At 44.4% G+C, this 13,375-nt stretch overlaps 1 protein-coding gene across 2 annotated transcripts; it reads right to left on the reverse strand.

Annotated features, from left to right (window-relative positions):
- Window positions 1-511: 511 nt before the first annotated feature.
- On the reverse strand, window positions 512-4,784 carry LOC110864404 (AT-hook motif nuclear-localized protein 9). Of its 2 annotated transcripts, none has more exons than XM_022113458.2 (5): window positions 3,927-4,780; window positions 2,622-2,689; window positions 2,123-2,254; window positions 1,417-1,578; window positions 512-878 (listed from the first exon to the last, which is right to left on the reverse strand). In XM_022113458.2, the coding sequence occupies exons 1-5, from the start codon at window positions 4,405-4,407 to the stop codon at window positions 681-683; spliced, it is 1,041 nt and encodes a 346-aa protein (XP_021969150.1). In that variant the 5' UTR covers window positions 4,408-4,780; the 3' UTR covers window positions 512-680. The 2 variants fall into 2 exon arrangements, with proteins under 2 accessions (XP_021969150.1, XP_035830212.1); XM_035974319.1 differs by lacking the exon at window positions 512-878 and adding an exon at window positions 1,086-1,285 and having other exon boundaries at window positions 3,927-4,784.
- Between the last annotated feature and the right edge of the window lie 8,591 nt (window positions 4,785-13,375).

Below are 13,375 nucleotides of genomic sequence, written 5' to 3' on the forward strand. Positions count from 1 at the left end.
TTCATCACATGGAACACTGTCTTAAGACCTTAATGCGTTCTCCTGGTCGCATTGCGTTTTCGACATGCTTTTTAAAACCAAGCTACAAAGAGCAGTTTTTTGTGTGAAGAATTTAAACACTCTGTTTAATAATTCATTAAATAGGTAACAAATTAACAATGGTGCATTTCAATATCTAAGATTAGTAATTCCAAATTTAACTTTCCTAAAGCTAGCTGAAAATAAAAAAAGAGTTAATTACTGTTTTCGTCTCTGTGGTTTGTCAAAAATCACTATTTCAGTCCATTAGCTTAAAAATTGCGATTTCAGTCCCTGTGGTTTCACTTTCGTAACCCTTTCAGTCCACCTCGTAACCATTTCAGTCCCTGTACTTAACAGAATAATGGATTGAAATGGTTACGAAAGTGAAATCACAGGGACTGAAATGGTTACGAAAGTGAAACCACAGGGACTGAAATCGCAATTTTTAAATTAATGGACTGAAATAGTGATTTTTGACAAACCACAGGGACGAAAACAATAATTAACTCGTAAAAAATGCTAACTTTTCCGTTACAAATACGCTAGCCCGACATAATCTACAAATAAAATGACACAAGGAGGCCAATAATACTCTAAAAGATCAATCAACTCTCTGCTTTTCACCATTTACAACAAGAAGCCTATACAGAGATGCCCAGTCATCCACGGGTCAGGTCGATCTCAGTATGGGAGTTACTCGTTTCGGCACGTGAATCTTGTGGCCATGCAATCATCTGGTTAGGAGCTGTGCTAGTCTCGTTGAGTTGAACACCGGGACGCTTTTCATCTGCCGAAGGTGTGTCGGTTTTCACCTTTCTAGAAGTGTTACCGCCATACAGAAAACTGCATGCGACCACCTGAAAGAAAAAAAAAGGAAAAATTACAAGTTTTGTCCTTTATCTTTATATCACTTTTCAAGCAGTGTCATTTTTAATGAATGTTGACAGACGGTGTCCTTTACTAGGTATTTTGTTGCAAGTTTAGTCCTTTACACCCAACCCAGTTAAAAAACCCTGTTAATTGTTAATTGTTGGGTGTAAAGGACTAAACTTGCAACAAAATACGTAGGTAAAGGACTAAACTTGCAACAAAATACCTAGTAAAGGACACTGCCTGTCAACAATTAACAGGGTTTTTTAACTGGGTTGGGTGTAAAGGACTAAACTTGCAACAAAATACTAGTAAAGGACACCTCCTGTCAACATTCGTTAAAAAGGACACCGCCTGAAAACTGGTATAAAGATAAAGGACAAAACTTGTAATTCTTCCAAAAAAAAAATATTACATTATGTATTCAGGGTTCTTTAAAAATAGAAAATTTATAAGTTCTTTAAAGACTGAATTTTTTTTATTGATCTTTAAAGAATGAAACTAACGATAGGTGCAAAAAAATACCTGAATCAGGCTGGATGCGATGAGCCTACCGCCTATTGCACCACCGATGACATGACCATCTGGACTGCAAATGGATATACTTAGACCTCCGGTTCGGTTGTTAGGTGCACCGGTTTCAGGGAGCAGATACGAGCCTGATAAGCATAGTATCTCGAAACGGCCCTAGAAAAAGGTCAACCAAACCATGTAAGATTCATTCATGATAAAGAAGAATAAAAAACCGCAACAACGGACACATGCTAATAAATCATGTGACTAATTATCTATGCAGTTAATCTCGGTGATATATCGGTTATATCGGTCATATCGGTCCCCTAGTAAAATATCGATCTCAAATATCGGTCAAAATATCGGTACCGATATTATCGGCGATATTGACCGATATAACCGATATATCACCAATATTTGACCGATATACCACCGATATTTGACCGATATACCACCGATATTTGACCGATATAATTGATATAACACTGAATTATTAGTATTAAATTGCTATATATATAAATTCTGCATTGTATTAAAATCACCGATATCTCACTCAGATAACCTATATCTCAAATATCGGTCCTCGACCGATATCCGATATCCGATATCCGATATTTTACCGCATTAACTGCGTAGCTAATTATCAAATATCTAAAACAGCAAACATAACACTTTAACGGCAAACAAGTTTTGGGGAAGTGTAGAGGGTCTAACGGACCTCATAAGTCACGGTGCCACCAGAAGATGCAAATTGGCGTAACTGCACCACAGAGACCGAACCATTTCCCGACATTATGCATAGACCTCTTGGCCTTTGTTGTGCAAATGAATGTATCTTTGCTGCAACATCCTGCAACGTTTAACCTTACAATTAACTTTTTCACCAAAAGGGTGCAGAAATGATCACACAGTAAACTGACAATTAAATTCAAGGGTAAACTTCCGTTTTGCTCCCTGTGGTTTGGTCACTTTAACGGTTTTGCCCCAAACCTTTAAAAATAGCCATTTTCCTCCAATAGTTTGCTATGGTTTTTCCATTTTGCTCCCCGCCTCTAACTCCAATAATTTGCTATGGTCACTTTAAAAATCATAGCAAACTATTGGAGGAAAATGGCTATTTTTAAAGGTTTGGGGCAAAACCGTTAAAGTGACCAAACCACAGGGAGCAAAACGGAAGTTTGAGAAGAGAGACAGTACGCAAAAACAAATACAAGTACCTCTCCAATTTCAACATGGATGATGTGAGGTGTAAAAGCCGTTCCTGCGGAAGCAGACATCCACTCACCTGATGAGGAAAAAAAATGTAACAGAAAAATTAATCATAAATTCAAGAAATAAAAAATAAATGTGTCTCGGTTTGAAAGTTGAAAACTTTCCACACCTAAGAATGATATATTTCAAACAAATAGAACATAGATTCTTGAAACGAGGAGATTTACATCGATGTGTAGGAAATAGACATAGATTGAGAATTCGAGATCGTAGATTTGCTTTAACTATCTCTATACAAAGTCATATAATATGTAGGCATACAAAACACAAAAACTAGCAACTAGTTATATATGGAGCAATAACTAATCCCATTTATCAATAGTTTAGATATTATTCTAAATAAAGTACACCGATGGTCCCTCTGGTTGACCAAAGTTTTGGATTTGGTCCCTAGCTTTCCAAAAGTACATGGATGGTTCCCGTGGTTTGCACTTTGTAACACATTTAGTCCCCAACTTTTGCCAAAAGTACATGGATGGTCCCTATATTTTGCACTTTGTAACATATTTAGCCCCTAACTTGGACATGTTAAAAGCTTTAGATTTCTTAGCTGGGGACTAAATACGTTACAAAATGCAAACCACAAGGACTATCACTCTATCAGTGTACTTTTGAAAAAGCTAGGGACCAAATCCAAAATTTTGGTTAACCACAAGGACCATCCCTGTACTTTACTCTTCTAAACATTACAAACAAGCATATGCATATACAACTTTACATGGATACTAATAAGTTTTTTTTAATCAAGAGTAAAATGCACGGATAGTCCCTGTGGTTTGGTGAAATTTCACCTTTAGACCTCAACTTTTCAGAATTACATTCTTAGTCCCTGTGGTTTGACAAGTTGTTACTCTGATAGTCCCTAAAGCGGATGAAGGTTACTCGGATAGTCCCTGTGGTTTGACAAGTTGTTACTCGGATAGTACTTGTCATTTCACACCCACTTAACCAGAAAAACTAACCTCCATCCGCCTTGGGGACTATCCGAGTAACAACTTGCCAAACCACAGGGACTAAAGTGTAATTTTGAAAAGTTGGGGACTAAAGGTGAAATTTCACCAAACCACAGGGACTATCCGTGCATTTTACTCTTTAATCAAAGAAGTCCATACTTATAAACAACCCTAATGCATACAAGAAATCTTAGTAAAATTCATATACTTAAATAGTGAAGTAACATCTATGAGAAAACATACATGATACAACCTAATGTAATAATTAAAGCAAGTTAATTTGGAAAGTAAACATACCAACATCTGCAAGTCTTTGTTTCCTACCACTGCCAGGTGGCCTCCCCCTGCTCTTTTTCGCCGTCGGTGTGACCGAACCAGCCGAACCACCAACCGACGATGCGGGCGTGAGCGCTAGAGTCATATGTGACCCATCTCCACCATATTTCCTAGGCCTACCTCTCTTTTTCTTCACAACAAAATCAGACCCACTTCTAGTGGTGGCAATGGAGCCCAAACCACCGCCACCGCCACCACCACCACCATCACTCATGTTAATACCATGAGGTACCATTGAGTAAGTTGAACCCATGGGACCCACCCTCATGTTATTACTATGAGGAGACATTTTAGGGCTTGTTTGGGTTTTGAAACCAGGTGGGACTTGGATTCCACCACCAGGGGTACCCGACCCGGTGTGATGATCCGACCCGGTGTGATGACCCGACCCACTAACTCCTCTGTTGAGATAAAACGATGGCATTCCCTCCCTTCCATCCATGCATTTACCTAACACTAATCTTTCACCAGCCCACCCACAAATTTAAACAAAATTGAGCATGAAATGTATGATAACAGATAGTTTAAAGAAAAACCCAACTCAAATTTATCAAAAAGATCAAAACTTTATGATGGGTTTTTCATGGGTCAGTCAGTTCTTGAATCTTTATGCTGCAAGGTTGAAGCTTGAAGCTTGATCACACCAAAAGATTAAACACACAAACAAGGGGTTGAAATACAAAGAAACAGATAATTAAAAAAATAAATTTAACATGAAAATCTCTGCATACAGTTAAAGAAGCTGCTTGTGATTTATCTTTAAGAAAATGAAGAGAAAGGGGTTTGGGGAAAGGAAAAGAGAGGGTAGAGAGTGGGGGAGGGTAAAGACAAAAGTGAAATGATAACAGTAGAAAATTAGTTTGTTTTTTTATTTTAATAAATTGAAAATAATATTTATTGTTTAAAAAATGCATAAAGGTCAAAAAGTAACAATTGTTAATTAACAGAATAATAATTCTTTAGTTGGTACTCTTTTTTAATACAACTGTTTTTTGATAAAAACGTCAACTCATGCCTTTTTTGTTTAGCAACTTGTTATAAAATATGTAATGTTTTCATACTTCTTAAGTACAGTTTAGAATCAAGTATAGTAATAAGGCCGCCCGGGGCGGTCACGTTATACAAAAGTATAACGCGTGATAGATTGAGCATTCCCACCGCCGCCATATAAATTAACGCGTGATGGCATTTTTGAAAGTATAACGCGTGGAAAAATTAACGCTGTGATGGTTTGGTTTTGTGAGTGAAATTGTTGGTTGGGGGAAAATTGTTGGGTGTGGTGATAAGTGATGACCACCCCCACTAAAAAAGGATGTGAGTGATGGAAAAATGGTTGTTGATATGGCGGAACTTGATTGGTGCTTGTGAGTGATAGAAACTATCACTAGTGAACCACCCCTCCTCCCCTAAGTGAGCATATTTTGTAAGTTAAGTTACAGGCATGTAACACTTATATTAGTAGAAGCACGAATTTAGAAATGAAAAAGTAAATCAATAACAATGTAGAATTTGGAATCAGTAAATGTATTCAATGATTATATGTGAAAATTTTTGCCGTTTAAAAAAAAAAATATTTTTCTACGAAGAAAAGTGGATAATAATCAATAAAGTGTTAATGAGGTAGTGGTGGAATAGTTGTGAAAATACTTGGTTTTCCTTGTGATCCATGTTCGACTCCCACTCTCTCCATTATTTTCTGCGGCATCCAGGTGAAGGGCAAATACGGGTGGCGCCGGTTCGTCTTGGATGTGAGGCAAGGTTTCACCGATTATTCCACTGTCGTGTCTTCAGGCGAGTGGAGGTCAGGTTTCCGCGCATCTGAGAGAGCTAAGGGGCTGGCGGAGATCGATTAGTAGACATTTCCAGTATCACGGTGATTGACACATTTAAAAAAAAATCATAATCAGGCACATTATTTACAACACCGACCCTTAGATGTATACCTCTAGAAAAGTGGTATCTTGTGAATCATGTACTTGCAAAAGGTGGTGGTGTGGCAGAAGTGGGAAAACAACAAGTCAAAACAGTTTTCGAAAACAAACAAGTAAAGTCTAAAAGAGAAAGTGAAAGGTGGGTGGGTTATGCTATTTTTTTTATTTTTATTTACAATCTTAAATTATAGTGGGTTACTACTAGGTTTTGTTTGTTTATTTATAATCTTAATCTTAAACTATAGAGTTTTAAAAATATCTTTAGGATTTTAAATAATTAAGTTTACAAAAAAAAAAAAAAAAAGTTGTCAGTGAAGGGGTATGGTCCCAAAACGACCATTACCCGCATCAAACAAACCCCTACCAGTAAGCAAACCGCACCCATGCGGTCACATCCTTCGAACTCATTCGGTTCGAAGATGAATAGCTTGACCCAAGTACGAAAGAAGATGAACATATCGATGCGGCTGGCACCGCATCATATGGCCATTTTCGTCACGACAAGGGAAGCGAGCAAATAGTCTCCACATACGATGATGCGGCCAACACCGCATCTCGCGTATTTCTTGATCACAAGTAGGAGACGCGGTAACTTCAGACGTTACCACATGCAGCGATGCGGCTCGCACCGCACCCTGCATATCCAACAAGTGGACTGACACGCCAGGCAAGTGGCTGACACCACGAGGCAAGTGGCGCCGGCGACAGTCCCCTGTCAGAGCTATTAAAGCAATGGGCTGACGTGGCGTAACCCCCACGGCCGGCGAGACTGACACACCTGCAACGGTGCAGCTCGTCGTCAGCCCATCCATCAATCTCCTCCTTCACTCCTCGGCTATAAATACCGACCCCAAACCAGGTTTGAGGTATCTCTTCACAACTCTCTAACTACTACTATAATCTTGCTTTGCTTCCCAAGCAAACTACTGATTCTCACGCCGGAGAGTGGTAACAAGGAGCACCCCCCACCCCATCCTCCTTGTTACGAGTCACGGCTTGTTTCCTTGTGCAGGAGATCATCCACCGGTGACCCAGCCAGCGATCTCCGAGAGGAAGGGATTAACCCTTCTTGACGAGACCAGTGTGTTAACCCTACCCGGTTAACCATTGTTTCATCATTGGCGCCCACCGCTACTCTTAGCACTTTTTAATCCATCCCTCTCCCTCTCAAGATCATGACTGATAACCAAAACACCAATGCGGATAACCCAAATCCCCCGGTCCCAACAGGGGTCCACCCTTCGACCCCCCAACCCGGACACATTGGCACGTCCACCCAAAGGATCCCATCCTTTGCGTTCGGACACGACTTATCACAGGCCCCAACTGTGCTTCCACCAGGCGTGGACTTACACTCCTGGTACCAACAGCAGACTGACCTGCTGATAGCGGCTTACAACCGCGCTTGTACGGAAGCAAACGTACAAACTGGGCCTACTCCAATACAACACACACCTGCCAACCGTATACTCCAATACGATGGCAGGTTACACTCACGTCCGGCTTCCAGAAGCCGACATGACGACCGTGGATCATCTTACTGTTCGGTCCATACACTCAATGAGGATACTTCCTCATATGAGTCCCGCTCCAGAGGGCCAGTGCATACCCGCCTGGGCCCCTATGGGGAAGATAGGAGGCGGTCAGCCTCCAGGCGCGGCCCAGGCATCCAGAGCCGACTGGGCCCGCAACCTTACACGGAAGGGTACGGTCATACCGACCCTGACGATCAAACCTACCGCGGGGAGTCTCACGACACCAACAGCAGACCGGGAGGACGCAACTATGTTCCTCCCAGTCACCCCCGCACTACATACCTCAGGGCGGCAAAGCGCCCTGTGCACGAACCATACAGGCCAAGGGCCGCGGCCGAAAATTCAAAATTCGTCCCGCACATCGCCAACGCCGATATCACGACGACAAAATTCCCAGTCAACATTGGGAAATACAGTGGCTCGACCGACCCGGACGACCACATGAACATCTTCACAGGCGCAGGCGTCAATGGCAGGTGGGACGAACCCACCTGGTGCAATTTTTTCCCCCAGACCCTTATCGGTCTGGCGAGGGCATGGTTTGATTCTTTGCCAGTGGGATCACTGGATTCTTTCGAGGACTTGCGCGCCAAGTTCCTCGCCCACTTTAGCCAACAGCGACGCCACGAACGCGATTCGTTGGACGTCATGAACATCTGGCGAAGAGATGACGAATCGCTCGAGGCATTCGTCATCCGTTACAATAAAGAATGCCTAGAGATAGGCGACGTGGCGGACCAAATGGCGCGAAACCATTTTATTCGGGCCGTCAAAGACAGAGAGATGGTCATGACCATCTCTGGCAAGGAAGGTTTGCCTAAAAAATGGGAGGATGTCATGACCGCAGTCAAGACATATGCCCAGACACAGCGGTCGCTCGAACCGCACGTCAAAAAGGCAAAACCCCAAGCCGAAACATCCCACCAAGGGTCCAAACGTAATAACAAACGAAACCGGGATGCGGGCAATCGGGATATTACTAAACCCTATTTCCCGCAACCCAACACGTTTGACCCACAATGCTACAACCCGGCCCGAGACACTCGGGCACCAAGAAAAGAATCTCGGGACCGCAAATGGACCGAGATCAACCAGTCGCCAAGAGAGGTCCTCCTCGCGGACCCACAATTCTTGCGACCGGCCCAACCAATGAAGTCCAAGAAAAGTCAAGACCTCACACTATACTGTGAGTACCACAAGGACTCGGGCCACACCACCAACAACTGCGTCAGTCTCCGGCTGGAGATTGAGCGGGCGTTGAAAGAGGGGAAACTGCAACACCTTTTACCAGGTGGACAAAAGCCCACCAAGCATATCACCCCTCACAACGAAGGTACCTCCTCCGGAAAGAAAGCCATGTACGTGGCTTCCACCCACATGATCTACGGAGGCAAGGCTAGGCCGCGAAAAGCGGCACGAAGACCGGACAATGATTGGAAAGACGAGCAAGTCGTCTTCCCAAAAGTCCGAGGCGGACCGCGTGACAGACGCGCCGTCGTCATTTCAGGCCAGCTGGCCCATTACTGCACCGAGCGTCTGTTCATAGACCCGGGCAGTACATCCGATATAATCTACGAGCAATGCTTCAATCAATTTGACCAAGAGGACAAAGATCGGTTGCAGGCCGTAGATTACCCGCTGGCCGGATTCGCAGGGGAAACAGTCTTTCCCCTAGGTCAAATTACATTTCCCGTGCGTCTTACCAATAGTAAACACACGCGGACAGAGGAGGTAAACTTCATGGTTTTACCCCACACCTCCAATTATGATGTCCTCCTTGGGAGAGAATCCCAAGGAGATTTCAATATGATCACATCCGTCCCCCACTCCGCGGTTGGTTTCCCAACCGCATCGGGGGTTGCAATCATCTACGCCCGCAAGGACGTCATGATGACGGACGAAGCACGTCCGACAAAGGTCGGAAGGCCCACCCCCGTCGACCAACCGGAAAAATGGGTTCTCAACCCAACGCATCCGGAACAGAAGGTCACATTGGGTCACGCCTTATCCTCGACCACCAGAGCGCACCTGAAGGAGCTCCTTTTCAGGAACCAAGACATCTTCGCGTGGACTCCCGCAGACATGACAGGGGTCCCACGTGAAATAGCGCAGCACTATTTGAATACCAAACCAGGTATCAAACCAGTGATCCAAGGCCAACGCCACCTTGGGTCAGCTAAAAATCAGGCGATGCAAGAGCAGATCGAAGAACTGCTCTCCGCAGGTATACTGCGGGAAGTCAAGTACCAGACTTGGTTATCCAACCCTGTCATGGTAGAAAAACCATCCGGGGGCTGGCGCATGTGCGTCGATTACAATGACCTTAACAAGGCCTGCCCCAAGGATTGTTACGCGCTTCCGGAAATCGACGAAAAGGTCGATAACCTCGCACCATTTAGGTGGAAGTGTTTCCTCGATTGCTACAAAGGGTACCACCAGGTACAAATGGCACTTGAGGATGAAGACAAAACGGCATTCCGGACCCCAACCGGAAATTACTGCTATACAAAAATGCCGTTTGGGTTGCGCAACGCGGGCTCAACCTACCAGAAACTGATGAACGACACTTTCCGCGGTCAAATAAGCAAAAGTGTCGAAATCTATATGGACGACCTGGTCGTCATGAGCATGGAGGAAGATACCATGCTCACTGATATAGAAAGAACATTCCAAACTCTGCGAAGCGTCAACATGAAGCTCAATCCAGGGAAATGCTCGTTTGGAATGGAAGAAGGCAAATTCCTTGGGTTCATCGTCACCAAAGATGGATTCAAGGTAAACCCGGAAAAAGTGCAGGCGATCGAGCGCATGCCATCGCCTGCATCGATGAAAGATATGCAACGCCTGGCCGGAAGGCTGGCGGCACTCAACAGGTTCTTGGCTAACCACGCAGCCAAGTCATACCCTTTCATCAAGACCCTGCGAAGCTGTTCAAAGAAAGAACAATTCCAGTGGACCACAGAGGCCGAAAAGGCCTTCCAGGAGATGAAGGAGTGTTTGATACAACTCCCAACACTAACCGCACCATGCAAAGATGAGCCACTCATCTTATACCTATCCGCTGCGGACAACGCAGTGGGCGCGGTATTAATAGTGGAACGAGCAGGGGTTCAAACACCCATCTATTATATCAGCAAAATGCTCAACGACCCGGAGACGAGATACTCAATAATGGAAAAATTGGTACTAGCACTGGTACATGCTTCAAGACGGTTACGACGCTACTTCGTAAACCACATCATCACAGTGCTAACCAATTACAGGATCGGCCCGATCCTGTCCAAACCCGACATCTCTGGGAGATTAGCAAAATGGGCAATTGAGCTGGGCGCACATACAATACATTACAAACCGCGCCCTGCCATCAAAGGCCAAATCTTAGCTGATTTCGCCGCTGAAGTACCAGCGGATCGCATCCAAGAATGCGAAGAATCCCAAAATCCTGCGCCCCCACCACCCTCCTCAGAAGTATGGGCACTATTTACCGATGGTGCATCCAACGAGGACGGCGCGGGCGCAGGTCTGCGACTCGTCAGCCCTGACGGCCAAGAGCTTACATATGCCATCCGCCTCGATTTTAAAAGCACCAACAACGAGGCAGAATATGAAGCACTATTAGCCGGGCTACGTTTAGCAGTCAAAATCGGCGTGCAACATCTGGAAGCGCACGTCGATTCCTTGTTAGTTGCGGGCCATGTACGCGGCGACTATGCCGCCAAAGGGGATATCATGATCCTCTACCTCGAGCAAGCCCTGCAGCTAAAATCCAAATTCGCTTCATTCAATATTCGACACATTAATCGAAGCGAAAACAAATCCGCAGATGCACTATCAAAACTTGCATCCACCAGCTTCCAACACTTGGCAAAGGAGGTACGTATCGAGATTTTGCAAAATCCTTCGGTTCCCCTACGCCAGGTCAGTGTCATCCAATACGGAACAACGTCATGGATGACACCAATTATCGCATACCTTCAGTCAGGTGTGACTCCCGAGAGCAAAACAGAGGCACGTAAGTTGCAATACAAAGCGTGCCACTATCAAATGGGAGACGGTATCTTATACCGAAAGTCATACCTCGGACCACTCCTCCGATGCGTTAATCCACAAGATGCCACATACCTTATCCGAGAGATACATGAGGGCATATGCGGCATACATGCCGGACCACGCATGGTCGTGGCAAAAATCATGAATGCCGGGTATTACTGGCCCGGCATGCACCTGGACGCCGTCAAAGAATTACGCAAATGCATGGACTGCCAGCGCCATGCACCAAAAACTTTGCGGCCAAAAAACAATCTGGTCCCCGTCACTACTGCATGGCCTTTTCAAAAATGGGCGATCGACGTAGTGGGACCATTCCCGGACGCACCAGGTGCAGTTAAATTTATCATAGTGGCGGTTGATTACTTCACAAAAATGGGTAGAGGCGAAACCACTCGCTTCCACCACTGCTATGATAACAAGAAAGTTCATTTGGGAGCACATCATCTGCCGTTTCGGTTTACCAATGTACATTGTTACCGACAACGGCACCAACTTCGCTGCCGACGAATTCCAACAATGGCTAGAAGAGCTGAACATCAAACACATATTCTCGTCAGTCGCACACCCACAAGGGAACGGCCAAGTCGAGAGTATAAATAAAGGCTTAGTCGAAGGAATCAAAGCACGATTGGGAACAGCCAGGCGTGGCTGGGTCGATGAACTCCCAAGCATCTTATGGGCTCACCGCACTAGCCCAAAAACAAGCAACGGGGAAACACCTTTCAGCCTCGTCTACGGGTCTGAAGCGGTGATACCCGCGGAAATGGGCCTCCCATCTCCTAGAATGTTGGCTATCGAAAAGCTAGACAACAACAGGGAACGTAGGATCGATTTGGACCTCCTAGAAAGAAAGGCGCGAGAACGTCGCCAATCAACGAGGCCAAAATACAAATCCAAACTGGAAAAGTATTACAACGCGCGAGTTCGCGTTTGTACTTTCACTCCAGGGGACTACGTCCTACGTGACAACGAGGCATCTAATGCCGAGCGCCCAGGAAAACTTGCCCCCAAGTGGGAGGGACCCTACCTCATCAGCGAGGTCTTAGGGAAGGGCGCATACAGGTTACAAACACTAGAGGGCGAACCTATCGCCAGAACATGGAACGCACAACAGCTTAGACGCTGCTATATGTAAGCTATGTTCCAACACTCTCTATGTAACCTATTTGGCCGCAGGCCATTTGCAAATAAATAAATAAGCAATTTTCTACATTATTGTTTGTTATTACTATTACAATTGCGTGTTCCACTTTGCGGTATCCCAAAAACAGATTGGCAAAATCTTCATTCATGATACCCATACAAAGTGGTAACCACACACAAATATTGTAATAGGCCAGCAAAAGACAAACAGACTTGCATGTTTTATCCGGCCGGATACACAAGTTTTTGTTAAACACAATTCCTGAGCCCCAAAAAGGCAAACAATGGAATTGACGCGGACTCATACGACAAAAGTATGGAGTACACTCGACCCCATTCACAATGGGTAGAGTTCCGATAATATAAGCTTTTACAAAGCTTAAAGCAATTCTAAAACCCTCACACGGTAATTAACAGAATTGATACATACACATACATCAAAAGTATGGAGATACTTGAACCCCGTTCAAATAAATGGGTAAAGATTACGCAAACACACGTTCAGACATGCAAGAATTAAAAACCACTTGTAAACTGAACAAAGAAACTTTATATTCAAAAAATTCAATATCTACATGATGCTTACGGAATTTACATAAAGTTCCTATTCTATACAAGAGGAATACAAAAAAGGAGGCAACACTAGCCAACCTAAACCCTATTTTGAACCACTGGTCCCCGCGTCGCCTCCGACGTCACCAGCGGGTTCTTCCTCTTCAACATCAGGGTAAAGCATCCGCAAAGCGGTCAA

This window comes from Helianthus annuus, chromosome 6 (genome assembly GCF_002127325.2).
Source record: "Helianthus annuus cultivar XRQ/B chromosome 6, HanXRQr2.0-SUNRISE, whole genome shotgun sequence".
Lineage (NCBI taxonomy): Eukaryota > Viridiplantae > Streptophyta > Magnoliopsida > Asterales > Asteraceae > Helianthus > Helianthus annuus.